The sequence below is a fragment of the Nyctereutes procyonoides genome, unplaced genomic scaffold (genome assembly GCF_905146905.1).
Source record: "Nyctereutes procyonoides isolate TBG_1078 unplaced genomic scaffold, NYPRO_anot_genome, whole genome shotgun sequence".
NCBI lineage: Eukaryota > Metazoa > Chordata > Mammalia > Carnivora > Canidae > Nyctereutes > Nyctereutes procyonoides.
In genome coordinates this window covers 17,350,632-17,372,986 of record NW_026575160.1, presented here as the reverse complement: position 1 = coordinate 17,372,986, position 22,355 = coordinate 17,350,632, and the positions used below count along the sequence as shown (strand labels likewise).

At 55.4% G+C, this 22,355-nt stretch overlaps 1 protein-coding gene across 2 annotated transcripts in view; it reads right to left on the bottom strand.

Annotated features, from left to right (window-relative positions):
• Positions 1-1,253: 1,253 nt before the first annotated feature.
• MINDY4 (MINDY lysine 48 deubiquitinase 4) overlaps positions 1,254-22,355 on the bottom strand; it is a 115,608-nt gene continuing 94,506 nt past the window's right edge. The window contains exons 17-23 of one of the 2 annotated variants that reach the window (XR_008663076.1): positions 21,788-21,860; positions 12,283-12,344; positions 8,447-8,533; positions 7,114-7,218; positions 5,350-5,477; positions 2,511-2,641; positions 1,254-2,053 (exon numbers count right to left, since the gene is read on the bottom strand). Coding sequence is in view for 1 of the 2 variants with exons in the window: in XM_055314828.1 (XP_055170803.1) it covers positions 12,296-12,344; positions 21,788-21,860 (122 nt within the window). In the remaining variant the exon portion in view is untranslated. Of the gene's footprint in view, positions 2,054-2,510; positions 2,642-5,349; positions 5,478-7,113; positions 7,219-8,446; positions 8,534-11,912; positions 12,345-21,787; positions 21,861-22,355 lie in introns of those variants that run through there. The other variant, XM_055314828.1, reaches the window with a different exon arrangement.

Here is a 22,355-nt window from a genome sequence, read left to right as displayed (position 1 = left end):
GGTTCCTCGAGTGGGAACAGGTGCCGGCCCAGATGCAGCCTCATGCTCCATGCTGGGCCCTACAGCAGGACTGCTTCAATGCCAGCGGGTACCACAACTTTAGAGAAATTGTTCCTCTGTGCTAGTAGCTCTGCTCACAGCTCACCACCAGGATTAATATGTTCATCTTTATATCAACACAGTCGTAAAATTCAGCTCTTCATATTTTTTATGGAGCCCTCTCGGCCCATGAAATTAAAAGAGCTCAGGGTCCATAAAAGTCATAATGTGGCCCTGGCGACCGACATAGCCATCCCCCACCACCACCACTGTGGCTAGACAGCAGGGCACAGGGCAGGGACAGAGATGAGCATGCCCCAGCTAAGCTCAGACTGACCTCTCCAGTAAGTAAAGCATATTCCTGGGCTGAGCTGTGTCCCCAGCCCTCTCCTCCATGATGAATCTTCCATCTCACTTGCCTTCCCCTGCCAAGTCACACCCAGCCAGGGTGCCACCACATAGACTCAGCTGTCCCCTGATAGTGAATGGGCTTTCATGCTCACCTGTATGCACACACACACACAGCGTGTGCTTGAACACACGTGTACATACCCCCAGGCAGTGCACAGGTGCACCCCAGCATATGCATCTGTTACCTAACACACGGTATGCCACACATGTAGACACGTGCAAACATGTGTGCATACTCAGACATATGCAAGTGCACGCATATCCTCACATGCATCTAAATACAGACTCACACGGTGGCCAAGCAGCCCTGCACCTCCTCTGCTGTGTACACTGTGGCTTCTGTTGCCTATACCCTGAACTCCAGGGACTCTGCACAGTGTCTTTGGCCCCTTTGAGTGCTCATGGCTATTGCCACCTGTGCTGCTCATAATCCTGGGCCTCTCTCATCTCATCTCCTTTCTCCTTTTCGGGGAGCTGACTTTAAATGGTGGAGAGGAGGAGGCATTGGGCAGGAGGAATGCAGTGCTGGGCGCTTCTGTAACTGCATGGCTCCAAGGTTCCTCTCTTGGGAATATGCTAAATGTGTCCTAGTCTCTTCATTCCCAGCCAGGAGCCCCCACCCTGGGTGGGGACAGGGACTGAATCTGACCCAGCTCTCTGCTCACAGCCAGGTGGTGGACAGCCTCAGTGTGCAGAGCAGCTCAGCAAAGTTTTCAAAGGTGAACAGAGCAAGCTGCCCGCCACCCCACCAGACAGGGTCAGGAGGGGTGTTCCGGGCCCCCCTGGAGTGGGGATGGGCTGGTTCACCTCTGGGACCACCCTCTTTCACTCTGGACTTCCTAGGATGCCATGATGCTGTGGTCTGGGGCTGGCAGGGGTGAGTCTAGGAAGGTGGGAGGTACCCACCCTTATCCCCGTCCACTGGAGACCCCTCCCTCTGTGGTCCGCTCTGGGGATTCTATTCATGTGAAGCCAACATTCCTGGAGCCCACAGGGCCAGCAAGATCATCTCACACAGGCAGATCGCTGTCTTGCCTAATGAGAAAATGATGACATGGCCCCCTGCCCCGGGCCCCTGCGCCCAGCCAGGCTCTGGCTCCCCAGCCCCCAGTGCCACCAGTTTCACCCCAATGCACACACACCTCCTGCTTTGTGCTATTTTCTGCAGGTGTATCCACTGGTCAACTCACAGGGCTGTGCCACCCCTCTAGGGCCCTCTTGTCACAAAGGGTTGGGTACCTCTGAACACCCAGAGTGTTAGACCATTAGGATAGGAGGTCCTTTGGGTCATTAAGACAAAAGTAAACTGAGGCCATGGGCTGAAGTGGTTTCCCCCATGTTGAGCACAGTGACCGCCCTGCCCCATCAGCAGAGCAGCAGCCAGTAGGGCAAACGGTGGACCAGAAAGGGCTTGCAGCATGAGGGAGGCAGGACTCCCTGCCACACACACCCTGCTTCATCCCTGCACACCTCCTCCTCCAGGCCAACCTCACTGGGGACTCTGAAGAGCCAGGGTCTGAGAATTTGGGGATACAGTGTCTAGAATTCAGGAAGCCCAGGTCCTGTTATGGTGATCCTGTCTCTGCCCAGGCCAGGCTCAGTCCTAAAAGAAGATAAATATACAGCGTTGGCAGCAGCCAAGGGGTGAGTGAGAAGCCTCCCCCCAAGCACTCCATGTTCAGGATTCAGAAGCCAGCTGGGAAAGAGATCTGGGTTAGCTGCCTGCCTGCATCTTCCACTCATCCCCACCTTGCCAGTCTAAGAGCAAGTGGACAGAGGAGGAGACCCAGGCCATGGGTTCCCTAGTGGTTGGGGGGCCAGATTCACAAATATAAGGCAGTCAGAGAAAAGCCCAGGTGGTTACGGGCTGGAGGTGGGGGAATGATCAGTGAGGGTGGGAGAAATCACTAGAAGCCTCTCTAAAGGAAGCAGGACTTTGAATCATGGCATTTCAGGATCCGAAGGGATCTCAAAGGCTGCCTAAAATGGCACATCAGACCCAGGATGCTCCTTGATATCATTCCTTCCAGAGGGCTATGATCCTCTACATGGGTACTTACCCCACGAGGACAGCTCATGGGAATGGTTAGAGAGTTGCTTATGCACGGACACAGGCCCCATTTTCTGGGGGTTGCCACTTCTCAGGAAGGCCAACCCCAGGACTCTCAGGCCCTCTGCGCTCCTCTTCATCCTGGCAGTGGGAGGCGGGGTGGGGGGAAAGGGGTCAGGGCTGGGCACAATCATACCAACACAATCCCATTACCCCAGGAGTGGCCAAGAGCCCAACTGTAAGACGATCACCTTGGTCCACAAGGGAGCAGATACCTGGCTCGTGAAGGGTCCCCTCTCCTGGGCACTTGCCCACCACCTGCCTCATCCCTATATAGACAACAACCTAAGAGGACTCCCATCCCACACCCCTCAGTGACCTGACCCTGCCAGAGAGCAGAACTGAGGGTCAAAATCAAAGCCAGGGCTGGTTTGATGGAGTGAGGTCAGGCTTGGGCAGGGCTGCTGCTGAGGTCAACGTCTTTGGTGGAGAAGTCAGTGTAGGAAAGGGGAGAATCATTCCTGGTCTTACTGCATATACCTTTTATAGCTGTTCTAAAAGCATTTGAGGATTCCATCAGCGCTTCTCCCACTGTAATGTGAACACGAATCCCCTGGAGGTCTTATTAAAATGCAGCTTCTGATTCAGTAAGGTCTGGGTAGCGCCCAAGATTTTGCATATCTAACAAGCTCCCAGCTGCTACCAAGGCTCACTGGTCTTAGGACTTTGAGCAGCAAAGGTCGGAATTATGAAACAAAACACTAGTCTAGTTAAAACAAAAAACACCGGGAAGGAGGAAGCTTCTTATGAGACCAGAAAGAGATGCAACTGAGCATCACGTTCCATCCGAGCTTCCCGGAAGCCATGGCAAGAAAGGAAGACACGTTCGCCAACGGTTACTCTGTGGTAACAGAGGCAGCTGCCTCTGGTCGGGAGGACGTCTTTCCCCTGATTCTGGCTGCCCAGGGAACTGATGGAGCAGCCCCTATTAGGAGGAGCAGGCCTAATGTTTCAGGGGGGCATTTGGGTCTCCCTGTGAGAAGGGCTGAGCCATGGCACCCACCGCAGTGGGGCGCATCCCTGATGGAGAGCGTCACAGTGTGGATCACACAACGCCCCGGGGTGCCTCGCCTGGGGCAGTGCCCTGGTCAATGCCCATAGGAGACCGTCCTTCCACACTCGCTGGCTCAGACCCGAGCTGGGGTCTGAGAGGGGTTCCTGACAACACAGACGGCTTGCAGGCGGCCCGTGGGTGTTCAGGGGAGGGCCACCGAGACCTAGGCCTGAGCCTCAGGAAGGGGTGAGGTGGATTTGTGGGCAGCGGAAGAGCCCCACCTCTTTCCAGTAATCAGGAAAGTCTTCCTAGAGGAGGGGACATGGCAGACAGATTTGTTTATGTAAAGGAAGGGAGGTGGTTTGGGAAGAGGAAAGACCAGGGAGAAGGAGGGATGGATGGGTGGGCTTCCAGCCACGGCAGGTGGGGGGGAGGGCCCCTCACTGCCCCGCTCTCTGGGGCTGACTCCGACTCCCACGGGGGGCTGCTGGGACAGGGATGTGGCGCGCTCCTTGAGCCTGGCCAGGCCTCTGAGCCTGAATCTCGGCTTTCCCTCCAGGCTGGTGCAGAGGAGGCACCTGGGCCCTGCCTGCCTCTGCCCTCAGGGTGCTCCTCGCCCAGACCCGTGCTGGTGGGAGCTGGGGCCGAACGAGGAGCTGGCACGACTAGGCCACCGCACATGACTGTGGGCGCAGCCATGGATGGGACACAGGAGAGGACAGACTTGCTCAGCCTTGTGCCACATGGCTGTAAGCGGTGTGTCCCCAGGAAAGGACAACCCCAAGAGTCATCTCGGCCTACAAGGGTGTCCAGGGGGAGTGCAGCTGGGTCACACGGGGCTAGGTTCTTGGCTTCCCCAGCTCACCCCTTCCCAGGGTGACCGAGGACACACCCCTCTCCTCCCAGCCTCCTTTGTGATGAAAGGGACGACGTGCACAACCCCAATGACTTTCCAGAAAAGGAAATGGAAAGTCTTTAGACAAATAAACCCAAGGTGTGTCTGTGTTAGTGGGAAAGAAGGAAAAGAGCGCTTGGCATTTTCTGTGGTTGCTAAAGCCATAGGGGCTGGGGGGATGACAGGAGATGGGGTCTGGGGAGACCCTGAGGCTGGCTGCCCACTCCCACCTTGGCTGGCCAGCCTTCCGCTGGGAAGGGCTAGACAAGGGGTCTGACTCATCCTTCTCTCTGGGACGCTCACAGGGAGGCATCTGAATCGAAGGGAAGACCAGGCTCCCATGATAGATTGTAGGTATGGAAACCCGGGAACTCACAGGCATTCCTGAAGGCCCTGAAGTCTCAGGCCTGGGCTGGTGACTGGATAAGCAATCAGGGAAGACAGGGGATAAGGAGCTCCAGGAAGTCTCTCACTCCTCCGCCCTGTGTTGGGGCCTCCCAGGAGGCAGGGGAGCAAGTGAGAACCTGACACCTGCCATCCATTAGCCTGGAGGCCCTGGGCAAGTGCCTTGGCTCCCAGAGACTCAGTTTCCCCATCTGGGAGGGGGAGGTTGGAGGGAGGAGCCTGTCAGGTGCCGCACACAGTGTCTGACACTGGTGCCCTCGTCTGGGTCTTGGGTGTGGTCTCCGCTCTGTAGAGCCACCTCATCCAGTCACTTCATTTTACAAAAAGTGGGACCGAAGCCCAGAGTAGAAAGGGAGGGCCCCACGGGGTGACCGGAGAGGAAAGCACATATCCAGTTAGCCCAGGAGCTGCTGAGGGCCCAGCAAGGGGAAAGGAGAGGAGGGACTACCATCTGGGGTGGGGGGGAGGGTTTGTGGTCAGGGAAGAGGTACCGACCCCTGGGGGTGCAGCTGGCCTCACTGTGTCACGGCGTTCCATGTGGTCATACTTCTTGTGTCTCAGTGAGTTAGACCCACCGCAGGTCCTGCGTCTTCCCATCCAGCTCCCAGGAGAAGAGCCAACATCTGCTGGGCACACACTGGGTACCAAGCTCTGTTCCAAGCACTGTGCATGGACCCCCCACACCAACCTTAAAAGGTACGAGCTATGATTATTCTTTTTATAGGGAGGAAAGCTGAGGCTCGGAGAGGTTTTGTTTTATTGTTTGGTCACTTAACTCAGGTGACACAACCCAGAAGTTGAAGCTAAGATCTAAACCTGGGCTGTCAAAGCCCCGGTTGGAATTCATAAGCACTCTGACAGGCTGCATGGTCCCCCGTCTTACGGTGCACACCACCTGGCAGGTGCAGCAAGGATCCCCCAAACCCAGGGATAGCACAGGTTCAGGAGAGCCAGGGGCCCCACAACAGCACATGTGGAAGAAGCATGAGTCTCGGACCAGGGTCCCGGGAGCTCTCTGTGAGAGACTCCTGGTCCTCGGGAGACAAGCAGTTCCCATAATGCCCACTAACATCCCAAAAGGCCAAGCTAGGGGGCCCAGGCTCTGTGAATGGAGGTGGGACACCGCACGCCAGGGGCCCTCCCCACAGCCACCGAGAACCCAGGAGCCATCCTGTCATCCTGCCAGCCTGGCCGTCGTCCATAGGCACTTGGAGGTGGCCAGGCCCAAGGGAGGCTGCTGGGCCCGTCCAGCTGGCCCAAGGTCACCAATGGCTGCGAAAACAATGGGCAGTGGGTCCAGCCGAAGCCGGGTCCAGAACAAAGGCCCGGGTACTTCCTCGCATTGAGGCCCCCTCCTTCATGATTTGCCAAGACGGGAGACGGAGGAAGCCTTCATCAGGAGGTAGGGATGTTTTGCAAAGACTGTTCCCAGGAGAACTGCAGCTGCCACTGCCCTCAGGGGAGCACGCACTGGGAACGGCTGCTCCAGGCCAGGCCTGCCTGCCGGGAAGCAGGGGAGAGAGGCGCCCTCCAAGCCCGCGGGCGCCCCCACCTTGCTCCCTAGACTGAATCACTGAAGTGCAAGGTGTCTCCAACCGACCGACCGCAGCTCCTCCCCGGGGCCCTGGCTCGGAGGGAGGTCAGCATCTGCCTTCTGAGCTGCCCTGCACGCTGCTGCAGCAAAGTCCTCTAAAGCAGCGTGGGGCCACCTCTGCCCTGCTCTAGGAACCCCCACAGCTGCCCAGCACACAGAGGGCGGCCTGAGCTCCTCAGCCTGACATGCAAGCCCTTCAGCTCTAATCTTCCTTAACGTCCTCCCACCTGGAAGGGCCCAGCCCCTTCCTCCTGGCAGCTGTGCACCTGCTCATCCGGCCTGGGGTACTTCTGCCCCTCCTCCTCTCCAACCTGCCCTCGGGGTCCAGCTTCAATCCTCTCCCTCTAGGAAGCCTCCTTGACTGCTCTAGCCCCTACAAATTCCCCTCGTCTGAGCCCTGTGCCCTCAATAAAATCCAAGAAGGATCTGAGCCCAGGAGTTTGGAGAGCACCACGGCAGAGATCAACTGAGAGTAGAACAATCCTTCCTTAGAGTAAAGTTCCCATACACACCGCGGTTTGTTTATACAATCGTCCTGACATAATTACTAATAGCACCCTCCCAGGTTCAGGCCCCGTGCTGGAGCAAGGGAGGGGTGAGGCAGAGGGGGCAGGGCCCAGGGTTGGCACTGACAGCCGGGGCTCCAGTGCCCTGGGAGTACTCACAGTGGACACCCAGGCAGGACACAAGGAAGTGGGTGCTTATCATGGAGATGGGCTCCATTCCACAGGGAGGCAGGACTTTGCTGAACCTCACAGATGTCAGGGGGCCTTAAAACAGAAAATGCCAGATAAGCACCCAGAATTGCCCTTATCAAGGGCCACAGGAAAGGCGCCAGGTTTAATCTCAAAACCACACCTGGAATCAACGGTTTAGAGACTTCGAGCAGTGCCTCCCCACCCCAGCACCCTGTGACTGGGGCTTTATGCCTAAGGGTGGGGTGGGGGAGGGGTTTCTTCAAAGATGGAGAATGAACTTTGGGCCCTCAATCAGCCCCTCTGTCACTGCCCAGATCCCAGTTGGTGGTTGGCACCCAGCTACAGGTTTCTCCCATTACCCTACATGTGCACGCGTATGAGTGCACGTGCATCCCCCCCATCCCCACCACCTCACCTCTATAGTGCCCAGTTTCCTTGTCTCTGGGTCTGGGGCTCATTGTCTTCCCTCCTTTCCTCCCTTCCCTCCTGTACCTGTCCCATCCTGAGGGCACTCAGACGACAGGGCCTGCACTTTCAGCTAGGTAATCCCTGAGGGCTTATAGAGGAGGGCCCTTGGTCTAGGGTAGATCTGGCAGATGGTCATGGGGAACCAGAGGGCAGGGACCCAGGGGCAGCAAAGAACACGAGCAAAGTCTTCAGGCAGCGAGGGAAGCAGTGCTATGGTTTGGGGTGGGTGGAGTAAGCAGCTGGAGGAGGGAGCGAGGTGGGGAAGCAGAATGACAGACAGGTTGGCATCACCCCCACCCCCTTAGACCTCCCATCAGATGTATTCCTTTCAGCCCAAAAGCCATCTAGTGGTCTGGTCTCTGGGAGACCCTTCCATGAATGACAAACATCCTATCTGGGCCTCGGTTTACAGAGGGCCTTCAATGATTTCCTAGGGAACAGGACATAGGATAGACTTCCCTGGGGAATGCCGACAGGGCAGTGGGATGAAGCACTATGGTCCCGAGATGGCAGGAAGGGCCAACAGTGAGCTGCTGTGACCACTGAGCCCCTGGCCAGTGTGGGGCTCTGATTCTTCTCTTGTGAGAGCAGGTCTGCTGGAGCGACATCCCTGAGCAGCGTGCAGGCGCTGGCAACATGCCCCCTGACCCATGGGCAGCCTGCCTGCCCCCTCTCCTGCCCACCTGCCAACCCGCCCCTCGTCCTGCATTAAGCAATCTCTATTATCGCAAATGCCTGACATTTTTCCCTGGTAATTACAGCTCCCGCAGCCCCATGAGGATTAGGGCATGATTAGGGAGTAGGGAGGACTCTGGCAGATGGAGAGAAATACCTGCAAATAGACTTGGCACCCTGACTGCCTCCTGCAAGTTCAGGCTCCCGGAAGAGCTCGCTGGCCGGTGAGGATCATCCACGGGACCTTGGAAAGCAAAGGCCATCCGCATCTGTCACTTCCATCATCTCCCGGCCTCCTCCCTCATACTGTCTTTCCTGGGAGCAGCACAGCAGCCCCTCGATGTGCCCCTCATCTCTGCCCCCTGCCCTCCCTGGCCAGGGAGAGAGATCTGAAGTAGAGCTCTGAGTAGACCTTGTCTCCCGGGAACACATCCCAGCCCTGGGCCTGCCATCTGAGACTTCCTACTCTCTGCCTCCTCCCCTAACCCTCTGGGACTCCTGCTTTTGGATCACTCCTGATGAGACCCACAGACCCCACAGACTTTCATGGTCTCTTGGCTCTCATCATCTCATCATGTCACCTGGAATAATCTCTCATTCAGTTCTCCATTTGTCCAAACCGTACCCATTCATCAAGGCCTAGGTAAGATGCTACCACCACTGAAGAGCCTCGCCAACCCCCACCAGAAATATTGAGATCAAACACCTGGCAAGTCCATACACCTCACTGTGCATTGACTCACATTGTCCTCAATACAGCCCTGTGGGATTGGTGATTTTACAGAGGAGGAAACTGAGGCCTGGAGAGCTTAGGTCAGGTGCTCATAGTCACACAGGCAGGCAGCAGTGGAGGCAAGACTGAACTCAGGCCTCTGGTCCTGATGCTGCTTCTTCCCCAGACATTGCTTCGTTATGGGGACCATCTGCGTTTTCACACTGTCACCCCCACAAAATCACAAGCTCTAGAATAGAACTTTCTCAAACTTTAACCTGATTCACCTGATGGTTTTGTTCAAATGTAGGTTCAGATTCAGGGTGGATGGGTGGAACCTGAGATACTGCATTTCTAAGAGGTTCTCAGGTGCTGCTGATGCTGCTGGTCCAAGGACCACACATGGAGTCACAAGGCTAGAGTCTACAGTACAGCAGACAAGTCCTCCTCCTGCCATTGTTGGCTGAGCAGAGCCAACGGCCTGTGGGAGCCTAAGACTGGTCCTTCACATTCACATCCCGGGCCTCCCAGGAGGCTGGGCCCACTGCTCCCCCTTTGCCACTACTGGTGCTCAGGATGGGCTGGGCCCCTGGCCCTAACTTCCCTTCTGCTCAGAAACAAGCAGTGGGATGGGGTCTGGATGCACCCTTGCCTTAGGATATCCTCCAAGACCACCCCCAAGCCTTGGCCCAGCTCTGACCCCCCCCCCCCCAGGAATCCTTATAGTTCTTCTGGAAACTGCTCTTCTTACCTGTGCTGCTGTCATGAAGAACCTACAGAGTCAGTAGTACAGATGGCTCGGCCGACATTAGCCCAGCATGTCGTCTGGCCATGGAAGAAGGTGAAGAAAGCCCTGGGCTGGCCATGGAAGAGGCCAGTAGCTAGTAAGGAATTCTGGAGAGAGGTGTCAATGTGCTGGGATCCCTTTCCCCGGCCATGGTGCGCAGAGGTCTGCATCTCCTCTCCTAAGGCCAAGTGGGGGAGCCTTCAAGGAAGCTGCTTAGGAGCTTGCCACGTGTGCCAGCAGCAGTGTGGGATGGTCCCTGATTCCCACCTGAGGACAGCAGACGCTGCTGTCCCCGACAGGGGGTGGAGCAGACAGGCAGGCTGAGGTGGGAAAGGTCTGATCTCCAGAACCGGGGAGGCAAGGATGTGCGGGTGCTTGGCCTGGTTCAACTGTGCAGAAGACTCAGATCTTCTTAAAAGGGGAAGGAGGAGGCTTCCCCAGAGGCCGGGTGGGAGCAGGTAACGGGAGCTGCCAGGGCGGCAGCTGCAGCATGAATCATCTGCCTCGGGAGAGGTCCCTAGCGGCTGGGGCTGCTCCCCAGAGACCACTCTCACTGCTCGCACAGCCGGAAGGGCAGTGGGATCCACGGGCTTGTTCCTCCCGGGACCAAGAATTCGCACCTCCCTGAGGTCTGCTCGTCCACTAACCTGGCAGGCGGGTGAGCATGGATGGGGTGGCCACACCCAGGATGGTCCCTGGGAAGCCACTCAACTCTAGGACTCTTAATTTTTTCAGGAGGGCGTTAGGTCAAGTCAGTAGACCCTCGCCCTGGAACATCACACATACATACACGAACGCAAAGATTTTAGTATAATTTGGGAGGGAGGCTATGGACTCACTGAAGCCTACCCACACTGTCCCCAGAAAACCACGCACCTTGGGAGGAGAACACCCACATGCAAGGAGGCACAGGCCTCTATTTAATTCTTGCAGACCTGGTGGCAGTCCTGTGGGTCTACTCTAGCTCCCGGATCTGGGAGAGGGTGGTGCTGGGGCTTTGCTCATCTTTCATTCCAGGAAACCCCAGGCACAGGGTGTCAAACCGTGCGTGTACCTGCGTCTTGGCTTCTAGAAAGATGTTTTCATAGTTTGTTGGAACTGGGTCTTTCAAGCAACGCTGGGAATATTTTGATTTCTCCAGCCCTGCCAACGGGACCCTGGTCAGGAGGTTAAGTGAGTTTCATTGAAAAAGACACACTTTTCCTTCCCAGGCTGATAAACAAGCCTGCTGCAGGGAAACTGACTTCCTCCACTGGTGCTCAGCTGGAGCAGCCTGTCTCTGGCCAAGGAAAACAAATGCATAAACATTTTGGGGACATATAGGAAGCATTTCTGCTGGACGCCTGCTGTGAATAGCCACTGGAGTTTACACAGCAAACCCCAGTGGGGCCTCTGCACAGCATGGACAAAGAACGCCCTGCCCTCTCACTTCCCTCCCGGCTCCTCCCTGCTTCTCCCCAAAGACACACAATGAGATACTACAACAACCCGGCCACTACTCGTGCCCAGTCCGTGAGAGTGCAAAACAGGCCTGGAGTTGTCACCACCAACGTCCTGGCACTGTAGAGGGAACACAGTCCCTCAGCTGCTCGCATCCTGAGCACAGGGAGAGCACACAGAGGCTGGGGACCAGCTGCCATCCAGCGTCTACCACTCTCCCGGGCCTCTCCCTGGGCCAGGACAGACATGGGAGGAGCTCACACCCTGGTCCTTCCATGCAAACACCCACTGCTGCAGGGCCCACCCAGAGCTACGGCCTAGGCGCTGGCCAGGTCCAACAGGGGCAAGCACTGACACTGCTGAGTTGCTCCCGGTCAGCATGGCTTACAGAGCCTGGTGCCTTAGACCTGGGGCTGATCAAGAAAAGACAGGCTAGACCAGAAGCCCAGCCAGGGAAACTACTGGACCAGAGGGCATCTCCTGCCTGCAGAGCCCCTCGTTAGGTGATGTCTTAGCTCACAGGTCTCCGGGGCTCTGGGGCCCCTCCACCATCACTGTTCCTACCCCAGCCAAACTGTTGGCCCGGAGCCCCTCCACCAACACTGTTCCTACCCCAGCCGCAAAACACAAAGACCTCATGCATCCTTTGCCACAACAGAATGAATGAATCTCTCTGTACTTGGCATGGGTTTGACTCTTGCTTTATAGAAAGACAATTGCCAGAAATAACGAGCCCAGGGTGCCCGGGCTGGCCATATCACAGGCTTGACGAGGGGACAGGTGGCCCAGCGGGGAACAAGGGAGGGATGCAGACAAAATGCGCAGAGGCCGTCAATCCTTGGCAGTCATGGCTCAGCTGGGAGGGAGCCGTGTAGCAGCACTGTGGACCCTCATCACAGTCCTGGGGGCCCTTCATGGAAGGGGCAGGGCAGTGCTGGATGCTTCTGCAGCACCGCTGGCCCAGACGGGGGTGACACTCTTCTGAGAGACTTGTCCCTGAGGCCTGGGGCTCAGCTGTCACCCCCAGTGATGAGTGGCAGAGCCATAGGCTTACCCAACGGGAAGGGTCACAGGATGGGCTCTGAGCCGTTCCAGTTCACCGACGCCCCCTTCCACCTAGAAGCAGAGTAGCAGATAAAGGGTTAGAGCTGCAGAGACCCATAGAGGAGCCATCTCTTGCCCTCACTCTCCTGAAGTTCCTGTCTTAGGGGCTGTGAGGATTCCTGGGTCTGACCTCCCTACCTTGCCTCTCCACACTCATACACAAGCTTACACACCAGGTCCTTGCAAAACATAAATACACCTAGGACTCCAGAGAGCCACGGAGAAGACAAGAGTGGCAGGTCATTCATTCATTCATGCCCCAAGTGTTTATCGAGCACCTCCTCTGTGCCTGGCACCGCAGGGCCCTCAGCTCATGGGAGTGACCCACACGCATGTGCATCCAGCCGCCCTCCAGGGGTGCCTAATGGTAGTACTTTAAAGCATGTGGGAAAGACCTAAATAGGGAGAATCCTGGAGTGTTCCAGGTGCTGGAGCCTAGAAAAGGAGGGAGAGAGGTGCAGCACATTAGGACCTGAGAGCCCCCTAAGGATTCCGGGCTTTGCATTTTTGTAAATTATGAAGTCTTACGAGACAGAGAGTATCATTTAACTGTAGTCCAGGGCTAGATACAATTTAACACTAGTTCATTTCCAAAATAAAAGTTATTGGAAGTGAGACCATGAAATGATCCAGCACTTAATTTTTTTTAATTTTTATTCATTCATTTATTTTTTGAGTGGTGAGGAGGAGCAGAGGGAGAGAGAGAGAGGGAGAATCCTAAGGCAGGCTCCATGCCCAGGGCTCAATCTCACGACTTCCAAATCATGACCTGAGCCTAAATCAAGAGTCAGACACCTAATGGCCTAACGGACCGAGCCACCCAGGCACCCCTCCCCAACACCTAATTTTCATACGTGGCACACTAGTTTTCTAAAGCAACTCAGAGGAATCACATTTCTAGTGGATGGAATATTCCTGCAAGAGCTGGCACTGGGTATCTAATACATATACATACATCCTGAGATTATAGGGACTAGGAAGCAGATGTTGCATACCTCAACAGCAGGGCGAGGGTGCAGAGTCTGAAACTGGGCTCTAGAAATGCTTTGCACAGAGTGGGGCTTGGGGAAAGAGCAGACTTTTTCAAAACCTGAAGCTTTTCTTCCAACGGAAGTAAAAAAATCTTAACAGCCAACAAAGGAAGGAAAAAAATGGAAGCTTTCCTCGTTTTCGCCATGCATCTGCACTGGAAAGTCCAGTCTGCCAGAGATGGGAACCACGACAGGTGAGTGAGCAGGGTCTCCCTGAGGAAGACTGCTGCACTTTCCCAACTGAATGCTTGGAAGCACTGCGAGGTTTCAGTGCTGGTTGGTTGTAAACCCAACCTTCTCCACCTCCACCAATAGCTCAGGCTCCCTCGGAACTTCTTTGTCCAGGACTCCTTTGTCCTTCCTCAGGCTCCTGCTCTTTGGTCTTACTTCGTGTCCTTGCCTCAGTTGCTGCATCACCGTCTCCAGCTTTTAGGTTGAGAGGGACAGCCTTCCAGAGGCAACGGGACTCACACTTACTCTGCTCTTACCAAATTACTTTCCTCTTGATTGCAGGCAACTCCTTGGTGTCTGTAAAGACTGTATGTTCCTCTGTTGAATATTTTGCACACCTTATACCAGCCCATTCCTTTTCAGATGAACAAAAGGATTTCTTGTCATTCGGAGAAAAATAATCTTCGTGGTAATTGTGTGTCCTGCTCCCCCTGGAAAGGTTTGGTTGTGGGAGATATTTGCGTGTCGTCTGTTTTGGAACAATATTACTATTCCCTGGTTCTCCTAGCTCCACCCAGCTAGGGTGTGAGGATCGACGGGATGTAAGAATGTGGTGTCTAGACACAAGACGCAGCCCTGTCCCGTGCTGTACACACCAGTCGATGTCCCAAGACATTTTTATCCAGTCTATATATGAACGCTGAATTGCATCTTTTCATTAAAAAGCTCAGCATAAAAAAATAAAATAAAAAAATAAAAAGCTCAGCATAAAAGGCTGAAATGGGTGGATGATGGAAGAAAATCTGCCAAGCCATGACTGTTACACTGTTTTAGGAAACTAGTCCTTCCAAACTAGCTCTGCGTACTCTTCAGTGTCATGAATAAAGTCCTGTGATCGGGAATCCCTGGGTGGTGCAGCGGTTTGGCGCCTGCCTTTGGCCCAGGGCGTGATCCTGGAGACCCAGGATCGAATCCCACGTCGGGCTCCCGGTGCATGGAGCCTGCTTCTCCCTCTGCCTGTGTCTCTGCCTCTCTGCCTCTCTCTCTCTCTCTCTCTCTCTCATAAATAAATAAAAAAATTAAAAATAAATAAAAATAAAAAATAAAGTCCTGTGATGCCAAGAGAGTCCACTTGGACTTTTTCAAGGGGTTGTATGGCTTTTTGACAGCCAACCCTTTCTTCCTGTGTGAAAGGCTGGAAGATACCTTTTACACCTGAATCATTTGACCCCTGGGATCCTTCTGGTCACAGATGCTTAGAAGCAGGTCTGGATATGCAAAAAAGTTTGCATACATTCCTCAGTCTTTTCTCCAGATTAACTGGTGGAAGAACTATCTTAGCAAGACACATTCCAAACATAACCTGTGATGAGACACATAACCCTCTGCTCATCCACTGACCCTGCCTCTCCTTCATTTTCAACCATGTCATGTGAATCAAAATGGTTAGCACCACTTGTTTCCCTGGCTGGGTGGGGCGAGGAGGGTGATTAGGTGATTCTGTGGTGTATGGGAGCTTTTGACTATTTCCTGAACTGCTGTGTGTCAGCGCTGGGGCAGATCCAGAGGGATCCATTAGGTGCTCTGGGGCTGAGCCACTTTGATAGACTCCATCAGCGTCAAAGCATCTGTCACTGCTTGAAGAAGAGGCACTGGCACTGTATCTGGAGACTACTTGACATGGCTGGGGGAAGTCAGACCACTCCTCAGTGGTCAAGTACCTGCTGCCTGCGCTGTTTGGTGCTGGACCTGATGATGTCACCGGGTAGCCCCTACGGGTCCAGTCAGTAGGGAAGATGGATGCAGCTCTCACTTGCATACTGAGTAGGGTCTGTGGGGTAAGACAGGCTGGGAGGGCACTGTGCTGATCACAGGTTCCAAGGGACCAGGATGACCTATTGCACCAAGTGGGTTAATAGGAGTTTAGCAGTACACAGCAATGTGACCCGGGGCTTAACTGGTACTACCATATAACTTGAGATTTTCAACTTTGCTTCTCTGCTCATCATCTTTGCAATTTTGAAGCATGTCACTAAAAAGCTTTAATTGTCTATTAAGATTTATAGGTAAGCATCAGCCTCTGTAAGTTTCTTATCAAAGTCTTAGACACTAGGGATATATCCTGAATCCAGACCTCCCAGAAAGCAATAGAAAGGAGGCATGGAGGGGAGCAACATTCTGCCCATAGCGTAGCTCCAGGCAGGAATCGGGGGCCCAGATTGTGAAGGGAAGAACACTACTGCCCAGACACAAGTGGTTTCTTGCCCCAGTTGTGGCAAGAATGGGCATGGGGCGGGGGGGGGGGGCGAGGAGCGGTGGAGTCGGAAGTACACCAGACCTCTTGTATCACTGTAAGATCTACACTTAGCCTGGCCCCCCAAACCCTTCCCTCATTCCTCTCCATCCCTCCCAGACTTCACCCTCCCCACTCTGATAGGCACCAAGACGTTGCTGCTAGGAGCTCCCAATCTTCAAACATCTCAGATCCTGGCAACACAGGGTTTGGCTTCCGTGCAGGGGTGAGTCATATTTGTCTACTACTAGACAGCTACGCCATACCAACCATCACGGAGTCTTACGAAACTAAACATAACCCCCTGCCAACTGTGGGAGGGTTATGCTTAGTTTTGAGGCTTTTTAGGGGTAACTAAAGCACCTCATCCCAGCCAACAGGTGCAAGGTGAAGAGAATATTAGAAGCACCAGAGAGAAGCAGTTTACAATTGATAGAAGACCAAAGCAGAGATGTTTTTAAAATGGCAAGGGCTGAGACTCAAGGCTGCTGTGTTTGTGTGGGGATGGATGGTTCCCTGGTGGGAAAGCCCACGGCCAATTACAAGGACAGTAAACAGAGCTCTGGGTATGCAATTAGGGGCTGGCAGAGGGAGGGGAGGGATGAAAGGAGACCCACAGACAGTGCAGCAGCAGAATTAAAGCTCACTCATCCAGGAAGCTGAGCATGAGAGTTTCCAGCAGGCGTTCTCAACCCCGGACCACTACACTGTGGGCTAGGTTGGGGGCTGTCTTGTGCACCGTGGGATATTTGGCACCCTCCTCCTCAGCCACGATACCCCCAAAGGTCTCCCAACATTGCCAAGTATTCCCCGGGGCACAAAATCACCTGGTTGAACACCCCTGGTTTAGAGGTCGAGCTCAGGGAAGATGCTTTGGTGGCTGGGGCTCAGGGAGGCTGGGCACCACAGAGAGGGCCCACCTCAGGGCCATGAAGGAGGCCCTTCCCTCCCCAGCGCCGCAAACCACAGCCGAGCAGCAGTAACCTGCCTCCACAGACTTCCAGCACTGATGAACCTAGCCTACCTAGTGGGGGGAGAAAATGCCTAGTGGAGCCCGTATCAGCAAGGAGAAGAGCACAGGCCTGGTTTTAAGGCCCCAGAGCCAACAAGTAGGAATACACCACACAACTCCTCTTATCCACTATGAATTTCCAGACAAGTATCCAGTGCGCCAGCTTCCCTTCCTCAGCTCCAGCCCTGGGAGCCAGAGCACTCTGGAGTGAGCCCCAGAGGCTGTCCCTCCCCTGCGGGCCTTGGCCTGTGCTGTGCCCTCACTGGGAACAACAGAACAACCCTCCCTCATCCCCACCCCCAGTTTTTCTGGATCAGATCCAGAGTGTGCTCTGACCTCCAAGCAGCCTGGGGATCCTTTCTCAGCACCGTATCACCGTGGGGGTCTCCCTCCTCCACTAGACTGTGAGCCCCTCAAGGACAGAGCTGGTGTCACTCGCCTCTGTCCCCTCTGAAGACCTCTGAGCACCAAAACATGGGCTCCCTGGGGTGCTGCTAGATAAGCACACCGCTCCACAGCAGCTGCTCCTCCCGGAGCCCCAGCGGCCTGGAGGGGAAGCCCATCGTCGTTCACATGGCACTCCCTTGCCTGTGACCCAGGCAGTCACAAAGCCCTGCCCTCGGCCCTTGCCCTCTCCTGTCCCTTGCTCTCTGCCTCCTCCTGATTGTTCCTCCCCACCCCGAGCCCCACGTGAGCCCCTGTGATCTTCACAGGAAAGGGAATGCTCCTGCCTCTCTTTTTTCAACCTCCCACCAGCTCAGAGAAGGGATCTTTCTACCTAATCAACAGATGAGGAAACAGGTTTGCAGCAGGACCAAGGCTTCTGGAGGTCATACAACGTGACAGCAGCAGAGCCAGGACTCCACAAAGATTTCCAGATTCCTGATCTGTATACTTCCCTCGCATCATGGTGTTGAGTGTTCTGGGAACCCAATGGGCAAGTGTGTGTGGCGGTTGCAAGGCAGGGAATCAGGAGAGGGCAGCTGGGGCCATGGGAGGACCAAGGGAACCCTCCTTTGGTGGGTGAGAGGCACTGTGAAGAGATACCTGGGCAAGAAGGGTGTCAGCACAGGCCCCCCCACGGGCGGACATACAGCCTAGTGACCTGCGCACTCAGCTCCATACCCTGGAAGGCACCGTTCCCAGCTGAAATTATATTTTCAATTTCTTCTCTGAGTCTCCAAACAGAAACATCTGTGGCCTAGCCCCAGGCCCTGGTTATGAGTTCTTTCCTCTTTCCTCTGGACCACTGACAACTGTTTCATTTTCTCCCACTCTGGCTAGGCTGGAAGCTCGAGAGGTCACTGTGTGTCTTGTTTGTAAATGACCATAAATGAGTCTGTTTTTGCTGAGATGGTTAGAGAGCAGCGGGAACCGGGGGGTGGGGTGGGGGACAGACCCCACATTCCTGACACAAGTGTAGGTAATGGGAGACTTGCTGAGGCCCAGACGTGAGTCACACTTGAGAGCAGGGGCGGCACGGGACCTGAGATCGTTTGACTTAGGATGCTCTTCCCCAAAGGCAAAACCAACAATCTGGTCTTGTGTAATGTCACTGTGACAACAAAGCCAGGTGGCGGGAAATCACACAGCCCGCTGGGTGACCTTCCACTGGGCTGGGACAGCGCAGGTCTATGCTCCAGGACCTGTGCTGTGTGTGGCTCAAGGTATGGCCTGGGGCACAGAGTGACCTCTATCTGTGAAAGGGAGGGTCCTATCAGGTAGCGTCTAAGGGCCTTCCCGTGGATCTCAGCAGGCTGCCAGACAGCCAGGTGTGTGGTGTGCTCCATACTGGGTCAGGGTGAGCATCAGAGGTCCTTAGGAGGTAACAGAGCTAGGTTTAAGGGTAGGCAGCACATCTCTCCCTGGATTAGGACAGAGTTGATCATGAACTTGACTTCTATTCAATTGTGAACTCTCTTGAGAGCAAGAACTCAGTCTTATCTGGCTGTTTCTTCCAGCCCAGGGGTTCCATGAGGTTGAAGTGATGGGCCCACCGGTCTGGTCCAGCCCGTGGTTATGACCTGAGATGTGGCCTGAGTTCAGGTCATGGTACTACATGCACCCCTTATTCATGTCAGGGTGGGGACCTCCTACGGGCAGTGGGGCTCATCCCCAAGACATACGGCCTTTTCTCCCCAGGGTCTTCACTGACCTTGAAGGCTACTTTCCCAAGTTTCTCCCTTTGAGCTGTTCGAGAATCTGGGATGAAAACAAAACGCAAAGCCTTTGTAATCCAACCCCTCAGAATAGGATTCCAGGAGACTGGGCCTGCTGTTTCCCATTACAGTGGTATGTTATCTGATGGGTACTGGCGGGAGAGGGGGGAAGCAGCATTCCCACTAGTCAGTCACCCACTCAGCTTTTCTGAGAATAATTCTGGGAAAAATCTCACCGCATTCACTGCCCAGGTGGACCCACCATGGTGGGGCAGGTGGCAGAGGCAATAGAAGAGGCAGGCAGCTGGTTTCAGGAAACTCCTAGCTGAGGATGGATACCATACCTAGGGGAGGGAGGGAAATGGGGTGGGGCAGCCCACAGACCCAAGAAGGAAGGGCCCCTGGCCCGGTGTACTATAGCAGGCCAGAGGCTAGAGGCTCAGCACTTCACCTGACATCTGACTCACAAGGCAGCCAGAGCAGGCCGGAGGGGTAGCCATTGCCCTCACCAGGCACCACAAGTTCAGAGCATGGTGCTGGGAACTCCCCAGATATGCGAATTTTCAGGCCCCACCTAGATCTCCTGAACCAGAACCCCTGGGGGTAGGATCCATCCGTGTGTGTTTTACCACAGCCTCCAGGGATGCTTGCTAAAGCTTGAGGACCACACTCTTCCCAAGGGCTACAGATGGATGGATACCATAGAGGGATACACGTGTCAGAGTATCGATCCCCACACCCAGCAGGGGGCTGGTGGAGTCTGGGCCAACAGAGGCCCCAGGCCAGTCGTCCCTCACCCTGTGTGCTGTGCAAATGTGATTTTCTATCTGTAACACAGGGCTGGGAAGCACGGCTAGAGCCTTGCCTGACCCCCACGGTGAGCAGGAACAGAGAAGGGCAGGGCAGGGACTCAGCGTGGACCACACGGCCCAGACCGTCGGCTCGCTCCTGGCTGTAGGCAGTGACCCCAGTTTCCCCCATCACGTCACGACACACAGCCACAGCTGGGAAGGGCGGGGCCCTGAGAGAAGGGGACAGAAGAGGAAGAGGCGCTCGGGGCCCAAGCTCACACTCAGATGACTCCGGACTGAGCTCCCTGACAGACCAGAGCCCTAAGTCATTGTCAAGCATTGGACAGTTAGGGCTGAGCCCAGAAAGTCCAACTCACTGGGTGAGTCCTACAGTGGAACCGTCCTTGGGCAAAGAGGAGTTATTCCAGTTGGGGCCGTTGGAGAAGCGCTGGGTGGCGGTCTCCTCAGATGGAGGCCTCCAGGGTCGGGGAGGTGGGTGGAGCCTGTGCCCAGGGTGTGGTCCACAGCCCCGCTTGGCAGGCCCACCTGCAGGAAGGATGCCCTGTGGCCTCCCACCCTGGCCTGCGGAGGGTGCCAAGGCCAGTGTCACCTCCTTTTTCCAATGCTGCCCTTCTCTCATCACCTGGAATGAGTGGCCCTTTGTACATGAAAGGAAAGCGACCTGCATGGGCCTTTAATCCTCCCGACGAAAGAAAAGCCAGCACATGACCCCACAAGAATGCTTTGTCCCTGGCTTGGTGGGCGGGTAGGCGGGCAGATGAACAGATGGGCGATGGGGCATAATGAGGATGTCCCAACGTCTCCTGCATCCCCACCTGGTGTCACCACTGTGACCGTGGCTCCAGTCAAGGGCTCGCTAGCCTACGGGTGGGCAGCACCCCGAGGCTGCAGGCGAACCCCCGATGGTCAGAGCCCCAGGGCCCAGCATCGTCCTTGTCCTCCACCCCAAGCCGATCTCTTCAGAGTCGGGGCCACAAGGTTCTGCCTAAGGTCACGAGGCCTGGGCGGCTCACACAGGACCAATGAGAGCTGTTTACAAAGCACCAGCAGTATACCCAGAGCTCTTCAGAACCCTGGGCTTGGCTCTCCCAGCTGACAGTGTGACAGACAGATAGGTGAAGTCTAACAGCTCATGGCCAGAAAGCAGAAAGGACCGGAAGTCTAGAAGCCTTACTTACCACATGGGAGTCATGGGAGTCATAGTGCTTCCCCAGGAGGAGGCACTGGGATGCACACCTGCTCCTGCCACTCTGGTTCCTAGAGGCTCCTGAGGCCTCCAAGTCATAACCCAAAGGCTCTGTGAAGGGCCTGCCTGAGGCTGGTGGGGAGAGGGGCCAGAGCTACAACCCCAGAGCCCTCCAGAGTACTGTTCCCAGCCCTGGGACCTGGTCAGTGGGCTCCTGAGTGAGGTGACCCCAACTCACCCCAAGCCTGAGCTGGATTAGAGGAGTCAAGGGCCCCATCCCTGTGTCTGCTCGGGGTTCAGAGGGCCCAATCCACACCACAAGATGACTGGGGCCTCTCCCCCCTGATGCAGATGCCATCTCAGAGCTATGCCCTGGGGGCCATAGGCCCTCTCACCTCCCTGTCCTGTTCAGACACTGCCCCCTGCCCCTCCCCCACCTGTACCCCTACCTGTCCTTCCTGACTGGGCCTCACTGCCATGAGCAAGGAGGGACCCCAAGAGGCACCTACTCACACCACCATGCGTATCATAGGGCAATCTCAGGAGCTGTCTGAAGACACGTTGCCTCACAGATCACATGCCTCTCCACTTAGGCCACAGAGACCACAGAATGCTACATACAAACAGGCCCGAGCCCCACGTCTTTCCCTTCTGCAGAGGTCCTGCCTCACTATGGACTGGTAGTTGGGGCAATCCAGAAACACATCCTCCTCCCCGCAGGTCTGGCGACTTCCAACCACCACACCTCCCAGCCACTCAGGTGAGCTTCCCGAGCCAGAGACCTGACTCACCTGGTTCTGATGCAGAGCTCAAGGGGCGGGATGAGGTCATTGTCTTTGTCCTCAGGGACAGTCTGGGTGGTGTCTGTGGGCCAGGAGAGAGAGGCATCAGCCCGGGGCCTGAGCCTGCTTTAAGGTCGGCACCCATGACCCAGCTCCCAGCACCTGCCCGACTTATCATGGCTGGACCCATCCTTGCTCCTGCCCATTGGTTCTCTCCTGGACCATGGCACTCCTCATGGCCTCCCGCCTCCACTCTACTCTCCTGCTCCCCGTCAGCCACTAGAGTAGTTCTTTCTAAAAACACATCTGATCCCACCACTTTCTTGCTCCAAAACCTTCCATGGCTCCTCAGTGCCTACCCAAGAAAACCCAAACTTGTCAGCATGGTATTCCATACTCTGCTACCACAGAGTAGGTCTCAACTTCTCCTTACACCTGTAAGGCCATCAGTTTCTCAAGGCCCGGCTCTGGCTCCTCCTGTAGGAGAAGCACAACACACAGTCTCTGATCCCCCCAGTCCAGACACAAGTCTGCGGGTCTGAGCTCTTCTGTGACAGCCCAGAGGATGCGTGAGGGC